General features: G+C 63.3%; 3 protein-coding genes across 5 annotated transcripts in view; 1 reads left to right on the plus strand and 2 right to left on the minus strand.

Annotated features, from left to right (window-relative positions):
* Nucleotides 1-10086, plus strand: part of AXIN1 (axin 1) — a 51853-nt gene extending 41767 nt beyond the window's left edge. For 2 of the 3 annotated variants that reach the window (XM_059155493.1, XM_059155490.1), the window contains exons 5-10: nt 830-1359; nt 2053-2223; nt 5218-5463; nt 7293-7400; nt 8999-9166; nt 9285-10086. In XM_059155493.1, the coding sequence (XP_059011476.1) occupies nt 830-1359; nt 2053-2223; nt 5218-5463; nt 7293-7400; nt 8999-9166; nt 9285-9411 (1350 nt within the window). In that variant the 3' untranslated portion in view covers nt 9412-10086. The remainder of the gene's footprint in view (nt 1-829; nt 1360-2052; nt 2224-5217; nt 5464-7292; nt 7401-8998; nt 9167-9284) is intronic. The other variant, XM_059155491.1, reaches the window with a different exon arrangement.
* A 256-nt stretch (nt 10087-10342) lies between these two features.
* On the minus strand, nt 10343-13918 carry PDIA2 (protein disulfide isomerase family A member 2). The gene is made up of 11 exons (XM_059155502.1): nt 13601-13918; nt 12758-12964; nt 12532-12665; nt 12315-12452; nt 11920-12036; nt 11713-11838; nt 11447-11644; nt 11233-11353; nt 10961-11142; nt 10587-10685; nt 10343-10464 (listed from the first exon to the last, which is right to left on the minus strand). Exons 1-11 carry the CDS (start codon nt 13797-13799, stop codon nt 10420-10422), a joined length of 1566 nt encoding a protein of 521 aa, XP_059011485.1. The 5' UTR covers nt 13800-13918; the 3' UTR covers nt 10343-10419.
* Nucleotides 13919-13958: 40 nt separating this feature from the next.
* On the minus strand, nt 13959-16581 carry ARHGDIG (Rho GDP dissociation inhibitor gamma). Its single transcript, XM_059155509.1, has 6 exons — nt 16078-16581; nt 14874-15053; nt 14720-14803; nt 14563-14639; nt 14419-14482; nt 13959-14323 (listed from the first exon to the last, which is right to left on the minus strand). Exons 1-6 carry the CDS (start codon nt 16148-16150, stop codon nt 14124-14126), a joined length of 678 nt encoding a protein of 225 aa, XP_059011492.1. The 5' UTR covers nt 16151-16581; the 3' UTR covers nt 13959-14123.
* Nucleotides 16582-17387: the final 806 nt, after the last annotated feature.

The following is a 17387-nucleotide window of genomic DNA, read 5'->3' on the forward strand; positions in this document are numbered from 1 at the left end:
TGTCCTTGGGAATTAGACTGGTCAGATGTGTTTACGGATGTGGTTCTGTGGACTGTCAGACAAGCGAGGGCCAGCTAGTTCACTGGGAGGATTCACCAAGAAACACACGGCAAGACGTGAGCGCCTCTGTGCAGGGGTAGAATTCTCTTGAAAGCGCAGCAGAAGATCCAGCAGTAATGCAGAGGAGTGGGGGCGGCCGGCTCAGTGACAGCTGCGTGCGGCTCTTGGTCTCGGGGTTGTGGGCTCGAGCCACACACTGCAGGTAGAGATGACTTAAATAAATAAGATTTTTTATGGGGCGCCTGGGTGGTTCAGTGGGTTAAAGCCTCTGCCTTCGGTTCAGGTCTTGATCTCAGGGTCCTGGGATCAAGCCCCACATCGGGCTCTCTGCTCAGCGGGGAGCCTGCTTCCCCCCCCTCTCTCTGCCTGCCACTCTGCCTACTTGTGATCTCTGTCAAATAAATAAGTACAGTCTTAAAAAAATTTTTTTTTTAATAAATAAGATTTTTTAAAAATCAAGGAATTAGAAAATCACCTGAAAAGGTAAAAATACGTTTATTGAGAAAGGTGAAGGAAAACTTGTGGAGGTTTGTCCGTGGGCAGGACATAGGCTGGCGTTGGGACTCATAGTGGCCACGTGCGCGTGTGCATGAGTGCTTGTGGCCGGGTGGGGTCGGGGAGCCCTCCCCTGGTCCTCAAGTCAAGCCAGCGTCCGATGCCTCACCGGACCCCCAGGATGAAGCCGCCAGGCTGACTTCTTTGTGACCCCAGATGTGAGGTTCTGCGACACGGGCAGTGCCAGGAGCTGACTCATGGGCTTGTCCTACAGGAGGAAGAAGGCGAGGATGGGGACATGCCCTCTGGCCCCCTGGGGGCCAGTCACAAGCTGCCTTTGGCCCCCGCCTGGCACCACTTCCCACCCCGCTACGCAGATGTGGGCTGCATGGGGCTCCGGGACGCGCACGAGGAGAACCCGGAGAGCATCCTGGATGAGCACGTGCAGCGGGTCATGCGGACGCCCGGCTGTCAGTCACCGGGGCCCGGCCACCGCTCCCCTGACAGCGCGCATGTGCCCAAGATCGTGGGTGTGCTGGGGGGCGTGCCCTCTGGACATGGGAAGCACGCGCCCAAGTCAGGGGCGAAGCTGGACACGGCCGGCCCGCACCTGCACCGGCACAGCCACCACCATAGCCACCACAGCACGGCCAGGCCCAAGGAGCCGGCCGACGCCGAGGCTGCCCGCCGGGCGCAAGGCAGCTTCCTGTGGGGCCAAGAGGTGCACAGCCACGTGGCCAAGCCTCGCAGCCACTTGGAGAGCGTGGGCGCTGCCCCCAATGCCAGCGACAGCCTGGCCTACAGGTGAGTGTCTGGCGAGTGCCAGGCAGCCGGAGCCTTGCTTTGGGATCGGTGCTGTGGTTCCTTGTCTCTGAGCCCGTGTCTGTGAGGGCCACATGTGTCTTCCTAGGATCGAAGGTCACACGTAGTGAGGAGCTTCCTCTCCGGTGGGCTCTGTCCTGGTTTTTGTGGCCAGAATTCCCTTTTAAAAGTCATCCAGCCATGAGGGGTGCCTGTGGGGCTCAGCCGGTCGGCTTTGGCTCAGGTGTCGTGAGATGGCCACTCACATCCCGCCACTCCACTTAGAGGGCAGGCTGCTCCTCTCCACCCTTTGAAGTCGCTTTGCCTCTGCCCTTCCTGCACATGTGCGAGCACGTGCTAGCGCTCTCTCAGACCTTTAGAAAAATAATTTAAAAAAATCAAAGTTGTCCAAGTGCCATCAGCTGGAGAGTGTGGCCTTTGACCTCCCAGGCAGCTTACCCTCAGATGCATCTGCCTCAGGGGGAGGCATCTGGGCCCTGGGGCGGCTGCCAGCAGGCCGGGGAAGGACAGGCGCTAGGCCTCCCAGGTGGTGCAGTCTGGACGCTTTCCTCCACGTCCCAGCCTGTAGAGCCCCGACAGTTCAGTCAACCCCGACTGAACCCCAGCACCGGGGTACAGCTGCCCGGAGTCAGGCCGGGCCACGTCAGCAGGTGACCCCCAGTTCTGCTCTTACAGCGGGAAGGCAGGCGCTGCCCCCAGAAGAAGTGCCAAGAAGGCTGAGTCAGGGAAGAGTGCGGGCGCAGAGGCGCCAGGCCCGTCAGAAGACACGGAGAAGAACCAGAAGATTATGCAGTGGATCATTGAGGGGGAGAAGGAGATCAGCAGGCACCGCAAGGCTGGCCACGGGTAAGGGGCGCACTGCGTCCGGGGTGTGGGTACGGGGGTGTGGAACCAGTGAGGAGCCCCCAGCCCGCGGCAGCCCGCGCTCCTGAAGCAGTGCCTGGCCGCCCGCTGTCTCCTCACGTGGCAAGATCTCTATGGTCTTCTGAGCTCACAGATGCCCCCCGTCCCCCATCGTGTCCTGGGCAGGGGTGCCCGCAGGTAACATCAGTCTGCGGTCGCCATGCTCTGTCTGAGCTCCTCTTGCTGCCCTCCACCCCCACCCAGGAGGGGGCCCCGCTGTCACACGGTGGTTCTCACAAGGTTATTTCTGGGGTGGTGACGCCTCCACATGACGGTGACCTCAGTGACTGGGGGAGTTAGGCCAGTGCCTGCCCATCACTGCAGACAGAGGCTGCATGGTTGGCAGCGGGCCGTCCCCCCAGCCATTGGCTGTCTGCGGCCCTCGGAGCTCCATCTTGGCTGCCGCAGGACCAGGGCTGCTCTGTTGGTGCAGAGCCGGCCTCTGGACGAGACATTGCTGCCCCTTGTGGACTCCCCCATTGTGGGAAGACCGTGGGGGACCGGGGCTGGCTCAGACACACCCCTGGGCTGGAGACATGTACCATCTCTCACAGGGCAGCTGTCTGGGCCCCAGGCTGGTGGGATATGCTGGCGGTGGGCGGGCTTCCGCTGCTTCCTCCGTCTCAGGCTCTCCTGAAGCTCCTCCGTTTTGGACGTGGTTGGGGAGGCTGGAGTGTGTGCAGCCAGTGGGGGGGGTATCAGGTGGGCACCTGCCCAGCCCCTCCTGAGTGGTGAGCTGAAGTGGCACTGTCCACCTCTGGGGCCCCGTGTTTGGTCTCCACGTGGCCCTGGGGACGAGCACAGTCCCAGAACCTGTTCTAGCTGACGGTTCTCTCCAGAGCCCCTCTCTTGTTCTGGTTGGGGTGGGGATGGACTGTCGGTTTCTCTGGATTTCTTCCGGTGTTGGGTTTTCACAAGGACTGGCTCTGTGCTTTCTGTCAGGACATGACCGTGATTCAGCGTCCCCATGAGTTCCCGCTGGCCTCCCGAGAGCTAGGGGGCCATGTGCCTCTGCCTTTGCTGTTCTTACACAGGGGCGTAGGGCAGGGAGATGGAGGACCTGGTGGAGCCTGGTGGGGCCAGTAGATGGGAGACAGAGTGGGAGTGGGGAGTTGAGAGGGGTGGGGGGAGGGGAGACGGGTTGGCGGGGATGGGTGGAGAGATGAGGGGCTATGGGGAGATGGGAGGGGATGGGGTTTGGGAGAAAGTAGGGGAGGGGAGGTTGGGTACAGAGCCAGGCAGGGAGGGGGTGGGAGTTGGGCCCAGGGAGGAGGTGTCCTTGTGGCTGGCCTTGAGCCCATTCCCCCTGGGGTGTCTTGCCTTGGGCAGTTCTGTTCTGGAGTCCTGAGGGCACTGAGCCTACCCACTGCCCAGGGGACCCTCTTCCTGGGATTCCCTCCTGGCACAAAACCCCCTTTCCGAGGGCTGCAGCCAACAGCTAAGAGAGGCTGATGTTTTCCTGGAATTCACTCAGGGGTTGAGTGAGGCATCAGGTGTTTTCTGTGTTGAGTAACAAAGGCACTGGTATGCTAGCGCATGGAGGGGGAAATCAGGAAAAATTATAAGTTCAGAGATGTGCCAATTAAGTGTTTTTTTTTTTTTTAAGATTTTATTTATTTATCGGGGGGTGGGGAGAGCGAGCACAGGCAGACAGAATGGCAGGCAGAGGCAGAGGGAAAAACAGGCTCCCTGCTGAGCAAGGAGCCCAATGTGGGACTCGATCCCAGGATGCTGGGATCATGACCTGAGCCGAAGGCAGCTGCTTAACCAACTGAGCCACCCAGGCATCCCAATTGTTTTTAACAGGGAAGAGAATATACCAACATGATGGGAACAGGTATCTCTAAATCGTGATGTTTCGAATTGTTTATATATTTTTTAAATTTTCTGTATATTTCAGGTTTTTCACAAAGAGCGCTTATTTTGATGTTAACATGTTTTTTAAAATAGTAAAGACTTTTCTTTAAAGGAAGTCTGTGTAGCATCGGGTTTATATTTCAGTGAAGTGATTAAAAGTGGGCCACAGAGGGGTACCTGGGCTGTGAGAGTGGGCCCGTAGTTGGCGGGGCGTTGGCTGGAGGTTCTGTCTGCCCTGCCCCCTTTCAAATAAGGACTTTTTCTTCTTTTTTTTTTTTTTTAAGCTTTTGTTTATTTATTTGACAGACACACAGCAATAGAGGGAACACAGGCAGAGAGAAAGGGAGAGAGAGAAGCAGGCTTCCCGCCGAGCAGGGAGCCCAATGCGGGGCTCGATGTCAGGACTCTGGGATTGTGACCTGACCTGAAAGCAGATGCCCAACAACTGAGCCACCCAGGCACCCTTCAAATAAGTACTTTTTAAAAAAATTAACGAAAGAGGGGTGCATGGGTGTCTCAGTGGGTTAAGCCTCTGCCTTCGGCTCAGGTCATGATCTCAGGGTCCTGGGATCGAGCCCCAAGTCGGGCTCTCTGCTCAGCAGGGAGCCTGCTTCCCTCCTCTCTCTCTCTCTCTGCCTGCCTCTCTGCCTACTTGGATCTCTGTCTGTTAAATAAGTAATAAATAAAATCTTTATAAAAAAATAAAAATAAAAATTACGGAAGAATGGGGTGCCTGGGTGGCTCAGTTGGTTAAGCATCTGCCCTCAGCTCAGGTCACGAGTCCCGCATCGGGCTCCCTGCTCAGCGGGGAGTCTGCTTCTCCCTCTGACCCTCCCCCATCTCATGCTCTTTCTCTCTCTCATTCTCTCCCTCCCAAATAAATAAATAAAATCTCAAGATTACAAAGAAGCATGCCACAAAGGAACATGTGTATCAGGGGCACCGGGGGAGGGTGTGAACTGTTGCCTAACAGCCAGGGTCAATGCCAAGCTTGGTCTCCCCGGGCCCTGCCCCAGTTCCTGGCACCCGCACTGGCCAGGCTCTCACTTGCCACCATTCCTTGTCCTCTTGCTCCCAAAGGTCTTCCGGCGCCAAGAAGCAGCAGGCACACGAGAGCTCTAGGCCCTTGTCTGTGGAGCGTCCTGGGGCCGTGCACCCTTGGGTCAGCGCTCAGCTGCGGAACTCCGTCCAGCCCTCTCACCTCTTCATTCAAGACCCCACCATGCCACCCAACCCGGCCCCCAACCCTCTGACCCAGCTGGAGGAGGCCCGCAGGCGTCTGGAGGAGGAAGAGAAGAGAGCCAGCAAGTTACCCTCCAAGCAGAGGTATGCTGGGTTAGGGGGAGCAGGCCACACCCAGAGCCAGGTCCACTCTGGGTACTGTGGCTTGGCTTTGGTGCTGAGGCTTCCCTTGGCCCAAGAGCCCCACAGAGAGCTGTGCTGGCTGCCCACTGGCCGTCCTGCTTGCTTCTTGCCACTGAGAGCCGCCCAGGGCACGGCAAGCGGCCCTGCTTTGTGACCAGGGTCTGGGAGGGCATGTGGTCATTACACTGTCCTAGGGATGGAGGGGACCCTCTGTCTTCTGGCAGTGTGCTCATCCTGTCAGTGTCTGTGGCACAGGGACCACCAGGGGTTCCCATCAGGTCCCCTGGCTGCTGTGCGGGCTGAGCTGCAAGTGGGGTCTTGGGGGTTCCTGGCTGCCTCTGCTCGCAGACCCCAGAAGGGGCCGCACCGTCTGCAGGCGGGACAGTCAGCATTGCTGACGTACATGCTGATGTGACAATCTTCTCCTGGAGGGACCCCTAAGCACCAGAGTCCCCCTCGTTGGGGACCAGAGAGGCCTGACCCGCGGCTCACGCCGTCTCAGAGAAGCCCGGGGAGCACTCCTTGGTGATAACAGGCTTTCTCTGCAGGCCTGAGTGTTGTTGTTTCCCTGCCTTTTCAGCTGGGCCTTGAGGTCACTTTTTCCACGTGGATCAGGGTCTCTGAGGGGGGGGCATGGTCACACAGTGGCCCTGTGTTCCTCGGATGTCGCCGGCGCCCCTTATCCCGTCTGTGATCACTTGTCATCCTTCCGGGGGGCCTTACTGTGTGTGGGGCTCTCCAGCTCTGGGGAGGCTGGTGTCCATGGTGGTCTCACTGGGCAGAGCCCTGAGTGTGTGCCCTGGCTGTGGTGCGTAACCACGTTGATGGCCCTTTGTCTCACACCCTGTCATCCTGTCCCCATAGAACCAGAGAGCCAGCCTGGCGCGAGATGCCTGGGCTGGTGTGGGGAATGCCTCTTGTCCGCTGGGGCCTGTGACCTGGCGCAGACGGGGTAGCAGGGGCGTCATCTGGGAAGGGGCCAGGGAGTGCTTGTGGGATGTCCCCTCTCTGCCCAGACCTTCTACGGGGCTGCATGGGACCGTTGTCCCTGGCATGCTCTGGGGGAGCCGGGCTCGTGTCTCCTCTTTCCACCAGCACCGGCGGGCCCTGTGTGTGCCCTTGCCGGCCAGACACCGCGCAGCCACACGAGCCTCTTGGGGACACATGTCTCGGGCCGTGAGCCTCCTGATGGGGTGCTAGACGGTGGTTGGCGTCCATAGGCCTTTGGTAAACAGCCACAGACACAAGTGAAGGCCCAGAGGCAGCAGTGGGGGTGCTGGGCCCTCTCCAAGCTCGCTGCGGGGTGGACCCGCCAGGCTGACAGAAGATGAGTCTCTGTGAGGGCGGACAGCCCTGCGGAGAGCTGCCGCCATGCGGCTGGCCCGGAACGGGCCTCCCCCGCTGCTCAGGACGGAGCTGCGTCAGGGCATGGATGGGGAAGAGCCGTGTAGAGTGGAGGAGGCCAGGGGCAGGCCCTCCCAGAAGACCCTTCCTGGTGTGGATGAAGCGACAAGACGCCGGCGCCCCCAGTGGGTGCTTTGAGTGGGGTCCCGGGAGCTCCACGACGCAGTGAGGAATCTAGGAGCTCCGGATGAAGTCCAGCGGCCTCTGCCTCCCGACTGACCCCGAAGCAGCCCTTGACCTTCCCGTCCGTGGTTTGGTGTCTGTCTGCTCACACAGTAGGAGCCCTGTTTAGTGGTGATGGACCCTCGTGGGGGCCCCGCTGTCCCCTCCGAGCCTTGGCAGAGGCCCCCACCAGCTCCGCGGCTCACTGACCGGTTGTTCCCTAGGTATGTGCAGGAGGTCATCCAGCGGGGGCGCTCCTGCGTCAGGCCAGCGTGCACACCTGTGCTGAGCGTGGTGCCGGCCGTGTCCGACTTGGAGCTCTCCGAGACAGAGTACGTGCGCCCCGCGCGGGTCCCGCTTGCCAGGCTGCCCGCGGTGGAGCCGCTGCTCCCAGGACAGGATTCGGGGCGCCGCACTGGAAGAGATGGGGCTGGGCTCCAGCTGCTTGTCTCCATCAGAGGAGACGCGGGCCATCCTCGTGGGACATGCGGCTGGCGGGCCAGAGAGGAAGTTCTGCTGTTCCTCGCTCTGGCCGGGGCTCCCCACCCACCTCCACTGTCCTGAGCTTCCCCGCCGGCCCCGGGGGCACGCGGTCCCGTGCTGGGCCTTGTTTCCCTGGCTCAGCCACGTGAAAGCGCCTGCCTGGGTGGCTAGGGTGTGTCCGGGGCCCGTGCGCCCACCGCCCGCCGGGCCTTGCTCTGTTCCCATGTGGCGTGCCGGAGTGCGTGGAGCAGGGAGGGCGCTGGGGACCACCTGTAGGCGGTGCCGGTCGCCCAATCCCTGCATCTCCGCTCAGGGGAGAGCAGAAAGGGGGTCCCCACCACATCTCAGATTGTGCTCTGTCACGTCCAGCCGAATGCGTGGGTGACTCGGCCTCCCCACCAGGTCACTCCTTGAGGGTAGTCTCTGGAAAAGCAGGGACCCTGCCTCCTTTCTGTAGAGAATGGAGTCCCAGAGGACCCCCCCACCCTGCAGCGTGAGGCTGTAGGACTGAGGGAAGGAGAGCAGGCACCCGGGAGCCCAGCTTGAGCAGTGGATGGCCACGTGGCCTGAGTCGCTGTCAGCCGTGTGCCCAGGAGCAGCTGGGAGAGGGGAGGGCTCCCAGGGAGAGACAGGCTGGTCGTGAGCTCCTGGCCAGCAGGGCCCAGGGGCTGTGTCCGAGCACACCTGGGTGGCTCTGGTGCGGTCGCAGGGACGAGAGCTGCTAGATGACCACACGGTGCTGCCTGTGGTCTCAGACACAGAGCCCTGCCTCAGCACCATCAGGATGTGCAGTCCCGGGCTGCATGGTGCTGGGCTCCTGCCCTTCTCTGCATGTTGGGCTGGGCTCTGCCCCTGCCCCTGCCTGGGGCTGTTCCTCGGCCGTGCTCTGGCGGTGAGGTGTTCCCGCAGTCACAGGGCTCTCTAACCCTTACCTGGGCCACAGGGAGTGTGGCCCAGCCTTGAGCTGGGGGCCGCGCTGGTTCCAGTGGCCTGGGTGTCTTAGGAAACCAGGTGCTGGGATCCACTGTGGGTTCCGGCCCCGAGAAACTTGCTCCCCTGCGTTCATGGGGCCTGGGTAGGGGGTGCCGCTCCCCCAGCCAGCTCGGACCACAGGGAGGCCTGAGCCCATGTGGTGCGTGCAGGAGGGTGGTGGGGAAATGGAGGCGCCGGCTGTATGGGGGCAGGGGGCAAGCAGGGGAGGGATGAGCCGGTGTCCTTGCTGTGGGTCTGAGGGTGTGGGGGGCTGATGCAGGACTGGACCCTTGGGTCAGGACACCACGTGGAGTGAGGCTTCCGGAGGGCTGGCCCTGGAGCTCCAGGCAAGGGGGTGTCTGAGGATGACGAACCCCCCCGAGGGATGAACCCTCGCCCTGTGCTTCCTGGAGGGCCTGTAGCCCTTTGGGGTATGCCCTGAGCCTAGCAATCACCAGTACACCTCCACCTCCAGGACGAAGTCCCAGAGAAAGGCGGGCAGTGGGAGTGCGCAGCCGTGTGACAGCATCGTGGTGGCCTACTACTTCTGCGGGGAGCCCATCCCCTACAGGACCCTGGTGCGGGGCCGCGCCGTCACCCTGGGCCAGTTCAAGGAGCTGCTCACCAAGAAAGGCAATTACAGGTGAGAGCCCCGCGTGTATCCTATGCTCAGTGTGACCCCCGCAGCAGCTGGGCCGCAGGGCCTGCGGTGCACACGGGGCCGGGGGGAGCCCTCATCCCCGCTCCCCCCTGTCCCGCAGATACTACTTCAAGAAAGTGAGCGATGAGTTTGACTGTGGTGTAGTGTTCGAGGAGGTTCGGGAGGACGACACAGTGCTGCCCGTGTTTGAGGAGAAGATCATCGGCAAGGTGGAGAAGGTAGACTGACCTGCCAGTCTGGCCTCTGCGCTGGCTTGGGCCCATGTCAGGCAGGGACCGGGCATCACGGCGAGCGTCCGAGTGTCGTGCCGTGTCGTGTGCTTCCCGTGTGTGCAGACACACGGCCGCGGTCAAAGACCAGGTGCTGCTCGCCCCGCAGCTGGCCGGGGGTCCCTCGAGCGACCCCGCCCACTGCTCAGTGATCCTTGGAGCGGCCGGTGGAGCAGGCCCACCACAGGGCGGCCTCTAGTGCCCCTGCAGCGGCGCCCGCTGCTCACTGCTCCTTGCTCCGGCGCTCGCACTGCAGGCTCTGCCCCCCGCTCTGGGATGGTCCGACACACCCTGCCCCGGCCCGGCCTGGGCCTGGGGTGCCAGGGGCCCCGCGGGGGCCTCTGTCAACTGTACATGTCACCGAGTGCCTTCAACACAGCTTGTCTCTTGCCTGCCACTGTGTGGATCCGGCGACGGAGCCCCGTAGCGCTCGCCCTCCTCCACCCTTGTGTCCAGGGCGCCGGCTCAGCGGGTCCCGGGCCCCTCCCCTTGAAGGGCCCCTGTAAATATGTACATTTCTCAGGCCAGGGCCAGTGGGGGGCTGCCCCAGCCCATTTTTCATGCGCTGACTTGTACAATTATCTTTTCAAAGGTACTTGGATAATAATGAAATAAAATCATTTTTGAACCTTCTCTGGCAGGAGTGCACCTGTCTTCTGTGGTGGGGCCTGGCTGGTAGGCTTGCCGTTCTCGGCCAGCTTCACGCCAGGCCTCTGAGGGTCGAGAGTATGTGTGGGAGAGGGGTGTCTTCTGGAGCATGGGGACAGAGCTCTGGAGAGGGCTGGGTTCCCAGACCCGGATCTGAGATGGAATGGGCCCCAGGAGGCTAACTGGGCAAGCCCAAGGGCCCGGCGGCCTGGGACCACACACACAGGAACCACACACACAGTCCAGGACCAAAGCTCTTTATTCTCTGCCCGGCTTCCAGGGCTCTGCTCTGGGGTCTCTACAGCACTGTGGGGGCGGCTACAGCTCCTCTTTGGGCTCCGTGCTGGCGTTGGGTGCTGTCTCCTGGAAAGGGTCACAGAGGCCCAGCTGGAAGCTGCACCCTGGCTCACCCCTGCCCCTGGCCACCGCAGGGCTCCATGCCGGCCTGGTGCAGAGAAGGGTAACCCTGGGGCAGGGGCACCCACCGGGACGGGGACTGTGGGCTCTTCAGCAGGCAGCTGGCCCCCGTTGTCCAGAAACTTGGAGAAGGTCTCTAGATCCCTAGTGCTTTTGTATTCAATCACCTAAGGAGGGACACCGGGTTCTGGAGAAAATACCCACCCTGTCCTACCCTGGCAGGTGACATCACCCCCATCCCTGGAGGCTCCACCCTCAAGCCAGGCCTTACCCCAATGGCCCCAAACCTCCATCATCCGGGCCCCGCCCACCTGAGGCTCCGCCCCCTGGGGCCCTGCCCACACGAGGCCCTGCTGCTGGAGGCCCCGACTTGTGTCTGGTCCCCTGCCTGAGGAGCACGCACAGCAAGCTCCAGACCTGGGAAGACGGGGTCTAGCCTCACCTTCCGACCCGGACCCGCTGGGAAGTACTTGAGGGTAGGGAAGCCGTGCACAGGGAAGGCCTCCAGCTCATTGGCTGTGGCGTCCAGCTCCGCGATGACGATGTCCTCATGGTCCTTGTACTTCTCAGCCAGGGCCTCCCAGGCCGCAGCCATTTCCTTGCAGTGGCTGCACCACGGGGCGTCTAAGGCAGCGGTTTGTTGGCACAGGCAGGGCCCCCTTGCCCCACCCCACCCCTGCCCACTGCCCACCACCCATCGCCTTCTACACTCACAAAACTTGATAAACACATTCTTGGTTTCATCGAAAGCCACCTGCTCAAAATTCTTGCCCACGAGGGTCTTGACTGGCCGCTGATCCCAGTCAGGGGGGAGCTCCTGGCTCAGGAGATAGGGCTGGGGGGAAGCGGGCCAGGGGCTCCACTGGGGGTCTCTCCTGACAGCTGCTGCTCCCACCCCTGCTCCCCGGGTGGCCGCTTAGCATCCCACCTTGACCTGGCCGCCGAGGACCGCGTGGCAGAAGGCGGTGACAGAGGCCGCGGTGACCGGCCCTCCAGCTGCAGGTGCGTACTTCTTGGTGGTCTCCATGTTGATGAAGCGCAGGGTGGGGACCTCCTCGGCCTTCAGACCAAAGTACTGCAGCACGTGGTCGTTGCTGGCGCCCACATCCACCACCACAAACAGCACCTGCCGACAGGGAGTCTGTGCTGGGCGGCCCTCCCGCCCTAGCCCCTGCCCCCCAGCCCAGCCAGTACCTGTCCCCGGAACGGAGGCGCTGCCTCCGCAAAGCCCGCCAGGAGCTCCCGGTGCGGGGCCAGCGTCCGGTTGACGAACAGCAGCAGGTGGTTGAGGATCCGGGCTGCGAAGATCTTGGGCGACGTCTGCGGGGACAGGCCAAGCTCACGGGGCTGCTCCCACGGCCGCGCCCCCAGCCCGGCGCCAGCTCCCACTGCCCCACTTGCCTGGCTGTTGAACTCCATGACCAGGCGCATGCTGTGCACCAGGAGGAACCGCGACAGGTCCCCCAGGTCCAGGCCCAGCTCTTCGTCCACCAGGAAGTCCGCCCGACCCTCGTCAAACTGGACAGCACGGGCCAGGTCAGCGGGAGCCACAGCCCCAACCCCCAACACCCACCCTGGCCCCATGCCGCACCTTTTTTTTTTTTTTTTTTTAAGATTTTATTGATTTATTTGACAGAAATCACAAGTAGGCAGAGACACAAGTAGAGAGGAGGAAGCAGGCCCCCCACAGAGCAGAGAGCCCGATGTGGGGCTCGATCCCAGGACCCTGAGATCATGACCTGAGCTGAAGGCAGAGGATTAACCCACTGAGCCACCCAGGCGCCCCCATGCCGCACCTTCTTGAAAAGAACCACAGTGTCCTTGGTGAGGCCGAACTTCTGAAAGAGCTCTGGCTGGTCAGTAAAGCCAAAGGTCATGTCCAGGGCGTCCTGGGCCAAGGCCAAGAAGGTGGCCACATCCTCATCTTGTAGGTCCTAAGGAGCTTAAGCTGTGAGGTTGGCTGGCAGCACGGGCCCCACTCCTGCAGCCCAGACCCCAGGGGTAGCAGCTCACCTTGAAGAATCCGATGACCACGACGTCCCGGCTGTCTATCAGGGTCTGGGCGCCCTCCTCGTCCTCCAGCCGGGTGGCACTGGGCCCCAGCCGCCGCCTCAGCCACTCGGCGATGCCGTCGGCCTCTCGGGGGCCTGTGAAGCATCCACTCAGCCCGGGCCCAGCCCAGCCCAGCCCAGCCCACCGCCCGACGCCCCCCCCACCCCCCCGTGCCTGCCGCCTGTACCAGTGTACTCCTCCGGGTGTGTGCGGTTCCCGTCCCGGAAGAACCTGAGCGTGGGGTACTCCGTCACAGCGAACTCCTGGGTCAGCTCTGTCTCGGCGGTCCCGTCCACCTTGGCCAGTCTGGCTTTGGCGGACTCTGCCGCCAGCACAGCAGCTGCCTTGCTGTACTCAGGGGCCAGGGCCTTGCAGTGCCCACACCATGGGGCATCTGGGGGAGAGGATCATGAAGTCCCCGGCCTCCGAGGCCCCAGCCTTAGCTCCTCTCCTCCTGCCCAGCCAGAGCCAGGAGACCTTGGGGTCAGTCATGTCTGGCAGGAGCGTTCCTGTCCACACACCTCCCTCCTTCGGGGCCCGTCTGAGCCTCCACACCAGAGCCGGGCTCCTCAAGGCCCCAGGCCTGGGGCGCCGTGGCCAGCGCCGTGCCGACAGCGTGTCGGAGGAAAGTCCTCCAGCTGCTGCTCCCTGAGGCCTGCACAGGGGCGTCTGCTCGTGGATGCCTGCGACCAGGGAATGGCCCATGTAGAGAAGTTCGTGAACATCTACCAAAAAGCAAGCAAGGCCTGGATGCTCTCTGGCCCTGGCAGAGAGTCTGCAGCTGGGCCGTGATCAAGGGGCCTCCCTGCACCTGCACCTCCTCCCAGTCCCACCCTCCCCCGCTCCAGCTGGACTCCCTCCCCCCAGCCCAGTCCCTGGCCTTGCTTCCCATGCCCTTCGGTGGAGCTCCAGGAGCACTGTGGGGGCTGAGGGCTCACTGAGGAAGCCTCTTGTGGGTCCACAGGGTGGGGAGCTGAACACCCTGGGCAGCCCTGGTGGGTCCCCCAGCCCACCGGCCGGGTGCACTCACAAAACTGCACCAACAGGGTGCGGTGCTTCCGCAGGGCCAGGCCCAGGGTGCGCTGGCTCAGCACCAAGATCCCGTCCTCCTCGGGGACCTCCTCCTCCTCAGGGGCCTCTTCCTCAGGCCCCCCTGGCCCCAGGCCCTGTCCCCAGAGGCCGGAGGCCGCAAGCAGCAGCAGCAGCACGAGCTGGAGTCGGCCGTCCATGGCAGTGCGGGACCCACGAGGCAGGGGCAGATAAGGGGGCCGAGGGCCAAGCCGCAGCCGCCACGTGGCACCCAGTCCCAGTCCTGGGAAGATAAGGCCACAAGGCACCCCCCACCCCACCCCCAGGGGAGGGGAGGCAGACAGAAGCAACACCCAGGGCACTGAGACAAGGCGACTTTAATAGGACTGTTCAGGGCACAGTGCCAGCCCAGGGAGGGGGCGTCCCAGGATGGAGCAGGGGGTGTGGGAGGGAGTGTGATCACTGATGGAGGGGCGGGGAAAGCAGGACTCCAGGTGGGAGGACAGTCCCCAGGGTGGGGGCGCTCAGCTCTTCCAGTCTTGGCAGATGTGGAGGCCCCACTCCCAGGACAGGTGGTCCGTCCTGTCGTCATCGGTGAAGAAGGACGTGACCACGTAAGCACCCCGCACCAGTGCTCCTCGGGGCACCTCCTCCAGCGGGGTCACAAACTCATACTCCTGGGCACGCGGGCCGTAACTGCCCACCATGTGCACGGCCTTGTCCACTAGGAGAGGGGGAGGCCGTCAGGGGCCACCCTCTGCCCCATCTGCCCCTCCCCACAGCCCCCCTCCCCCAGCAACCCCTCCTCGCCGCCCTCACCGCGCAGGCCCTGCCTGTAGGTATGGTGCAGACACTTGAGGCCACTGACGATCTCCTTATTGACCTGAGAGACAGAGAGTGTTAGGGCCCCTCCAGGGGGCTGACCATGTGCTGGCAGGTGTCCCCCAGGGCAGCTGCCCTCACCTTGAAGGTAATCTTCACTCTGTAATCAACACCCTCCTTCAGGACAAACACCTGGTTTCTCAGCACGGCCAGCTCCCCTGTCGGGGAAAGGGCAGCTAGAGAAAGACCTCCTGGGAGAGCGGAGACCCTGCCCCAGGAGCCCCATGGGGGGCAGTACCTGTGAGGTCCATGGTGATGGGCCCCGGAGCCTGCTCCGACATCAGCGTCAGCCTGGTCACCTGCACGTTGGGCAGGCTCAGGTCTAGGAGAGACCGGAAGTCACCGGAGTGCCTCCCTCCTCCCTGGTCCCCCAAGCCCTGGGCGGCGCATACCCACAACCGGTGGCAGGGGCCCCAGCAGTGCCTGCTTGTACTTAGCCAGGCTCTCATCCTCCAGGTCCAGCTGCTGGATCTCTCGCAGGCTCTTCCTCCCCGGGGCCCGGTACTCGGGCACAGCCTCGTCCAGGGCCTCGTCAGGGGGCAGCTGTCTCCCCTCCTTGTCGGTCAGGAGGACTGGGGATTGGGGAGGTGCGTGAACGGTGGCCAGTGGCTGACCCGGCATTCACGCATCAAACTGGAGGCCCCCCGGCTGGCCAGCTGTGCCTCTCAGTGCCCACAGGAACTCAGAGGAAGCAATGGAGGCTCAGGGAAGGGGGGTGCGCTCAGGGAGGGAGGGCTGCATGGGGCGCAGGGGCGGGCTGGGGAGAGACCGAGCGGCACCCACACCAGAACCCTTTAGGGAGGCCCGTGGGGGGGTGCAGAAGGCTCCTGAGCCAAGTGACACCCCTGAGGCAGAGCTGCCTTCTCTGGCCCAGCCATCCACCTAGGGCTCCTCCCTGACTCTGAGGCCAAAGATGCGGGGTGCAGAGGAAGACCCTAAACGGGGTTAGCCCCACGGACTGGAGGCCACCACTGTGAACTGGTGACCTCTGAGGTCTTCCCTAGAGCAGAGGCTCTGCTCACCATACCTCTTCACATCCCCCTATGCCTTCCTCTGTCCTAGGGGTTCTTCCCGGTGGTGCTCCTGGGGTGTCAGGGTGGTTCTCTCTAAACCCCTCAGCTTGTGCTCTGGGTTACCTCCCTGGGCGCATTCAGACTCACAGCCCCTTCCCATGGTGCCCTGGGGCAGGGGTCTCTCTAAGCCCCTTCCCACAGTTCTGGGACAGGGTCTTTCCCACTGTGCTCCAAGCTTCTCAAGGATCACCCCACGCCCTGAAGGAGCCCCAGCCCCACCCAAGGGAGAGGGGATCTCAGGGGCAAGTTCCCAAGGGGAGAGGGTCCCCCTGCCACCCTGGCTTCACAAACAGACCCGCCCACTCTCGCCTCCTTTGCCCCTGAGTGTCTGGCCTGGACGAAGCCCCCCCACCCACGCCAGAGCCCAGTAGGGGGGCCGCGCCAGGATTTCCCCACGCGCGCCCCCAAAGTTTCCACGGGGAGAGACCCAGCCCCCGCCCCAGGCTGAAACCTCCCCGACCCCCCCTCCCCGCCCGAGACCCCCGCCCACGTGGCCACCCTGGCCCCAGCCCAGCCCGCTCACCTCGGGCGCACAGCGCCAGCCGGAGCAGCTCCAGCAGCTGCGCCCCCAGCTCACATGCGTCCAGGCCCAGCATGGTGGCCCGCGGCCCGGCTCCGCCGCGGAGCCGCCGAGGAGCCGCCGCCCGCCCCGCCGCCGCCCGGCTCGGCGCTCAGCCCCGGCGCGACTGCGGTGAGCTCATCCCGGCCGGGAGCGCCCCCCGCGCCCAGCGCCGCGCCCGCGCCGCGCGCCCCCAGCCGCTCCGCGGACCCCGCGCAGCCCCGCAGAGACGCGCGTGTCGCCCGCACGGCGCCGGCACCTGGTCGTCCCCGCCGCGGGCGCCGCAGAAGCCCGCACGGCCGCCGCGGTCAAGGTCCCAGCCAACGGCCCAGTCCGCACCCCGCTCTGTCCATCAGAGAGGCCCCACCCCCACGGCGCCCGTGAGAGTCTGGGGGATTCTCGGGGAAGCCCTCTGGGAGGGGCGGGTGGGGCCGGGGGCGCCCAGTGGAGCAGGTGCTCCCCCCTCCCCCAGGCCCCTGGGCTCTCGTTACCTGCAGGCAGTACAGGCAGCACCTGGGGCTTGACGGCTTCCCCTCCCTCCCCGCCCCCACCGGATCATCTGTCTGGGCAGAGGGCTGCCCTTTAGCCTGCCCAGCCCCGGCAGCTGGGGGAGGCGCTGGGCGGGGGAGTGGGCGTCCCGGAGGCGCTCGCACGGAGGGACTTGTGTCCACCCACCCAGAGGCCAGGGTCCCACCCTCACAGTGAGAGGCAACATGGAGTCACACAGCCATTGCCATACCGTTTATGGACTGGGCTGCGGGAGCCAGCTCCCAGAGCCCAGACTGTAAGGAAGCCCCCTGCCCTTGAGGAAGAAAGGACGCCGATCCAAAGCAGAATCCTGGGGGTGGAGGGCTGAGAGAGGGGCACACAGGGCGCTTCTGGTCTTGAAGCCTAAATAACCTTGGGGCTGGGCGTCAGGCTGGGGAAAGCTCACAGGTGTGAGTGGAGGGGTTGGGGGAGGCAGAGCTCCAGCCCCAGTCCTCCCTTCTCCCAGATATCCCTTCTGCTCCCCCCCCTAATTTCTGAGGACACCCAGGCATCATACCCACCTTTGCCTGGAACAAAAGGGAGAGGGTCCGCCTAACACCCTGGCTTCACAAAAGGAACCCTGTCCACTCTTGGCTCCTTTGCCCCTGAGTGTCTAACCTGGACAAAGCCCCCCTTCTCCCACCAAAGACCAGTCAGGGGACCACGTTCTGATTCATCTGCACCCCCAAAATTTCTGCAGAGGAGGGCCATGGGTGCTAGGGGACATGTGGGCTTGTGTGGAGACG

Source organism: Mustela lutreola, chromosome 17 (genome assembly GCF_030435805.1).
Source record: "Mustela lutreola isolate mMusLut2 chromosome 17, mMusLut2.pri, whole genome shotgun sequence".
Lineage (NCBI taxonomy): Eukaryota > Metazoa > Chordata > Mammalia > Carnivora > Mustelidae > Mustela > Mustela lutreola.

What these genes read in the sequence shown, in the direction of transcription:
- PDIA2 (XM_059155502.1), bottom strand. Translation starts at nt 13,799, where the DNA reads ATGGACGGCCGACTCCAGCTCGTGCTGCTGCTGCTGCTTGCGGCCTCC. An exon ending in TCCTCGGCGGCCAGGTCAAG is followed by an intron (nt 11,354 to 11,446) that starts GTGGGATGCTAA and finishes GCTTCCCCCCAG; the next exon opens with CCCTATCTCCTGAGCCAGGA. An exon ending in CAGCGGGTCCGGGTCGGAAG is followed by an intron (nt 10,686 to 10,960) that starts GTGAGGCTAGAC and finishes GTCCCTCCTTAG; the next exon opens with GTGATTGAATACAAAAGCAC.
- ARHGDIG (XM_059155509.1), bottom strand. Translation starts at nt 16,150, where the DNA reads ATGCTGGGCCTGGACGCATGTGAGCTGGGGGCGCAGCTGCTGGAGCTG. An exon ending in GCCCCTGCCACCGGTTGTGG is followed by an intron (nt 14,804 to 14,873) that starts GTATGCGCCGCC and finishes GGTCTCTCCTAG; the next exon opens with ACCTGAGCCTGCCCAACGTG. An exon ending in CATCACCATGGACCTCACAG is followed by an intron (nt 14,640 to 14,719) that starts GTACTGCCCCCC and finishes TTTCCCCGACAG; the next exon opens with GGGAGCTGGCCGTGCTGAGA.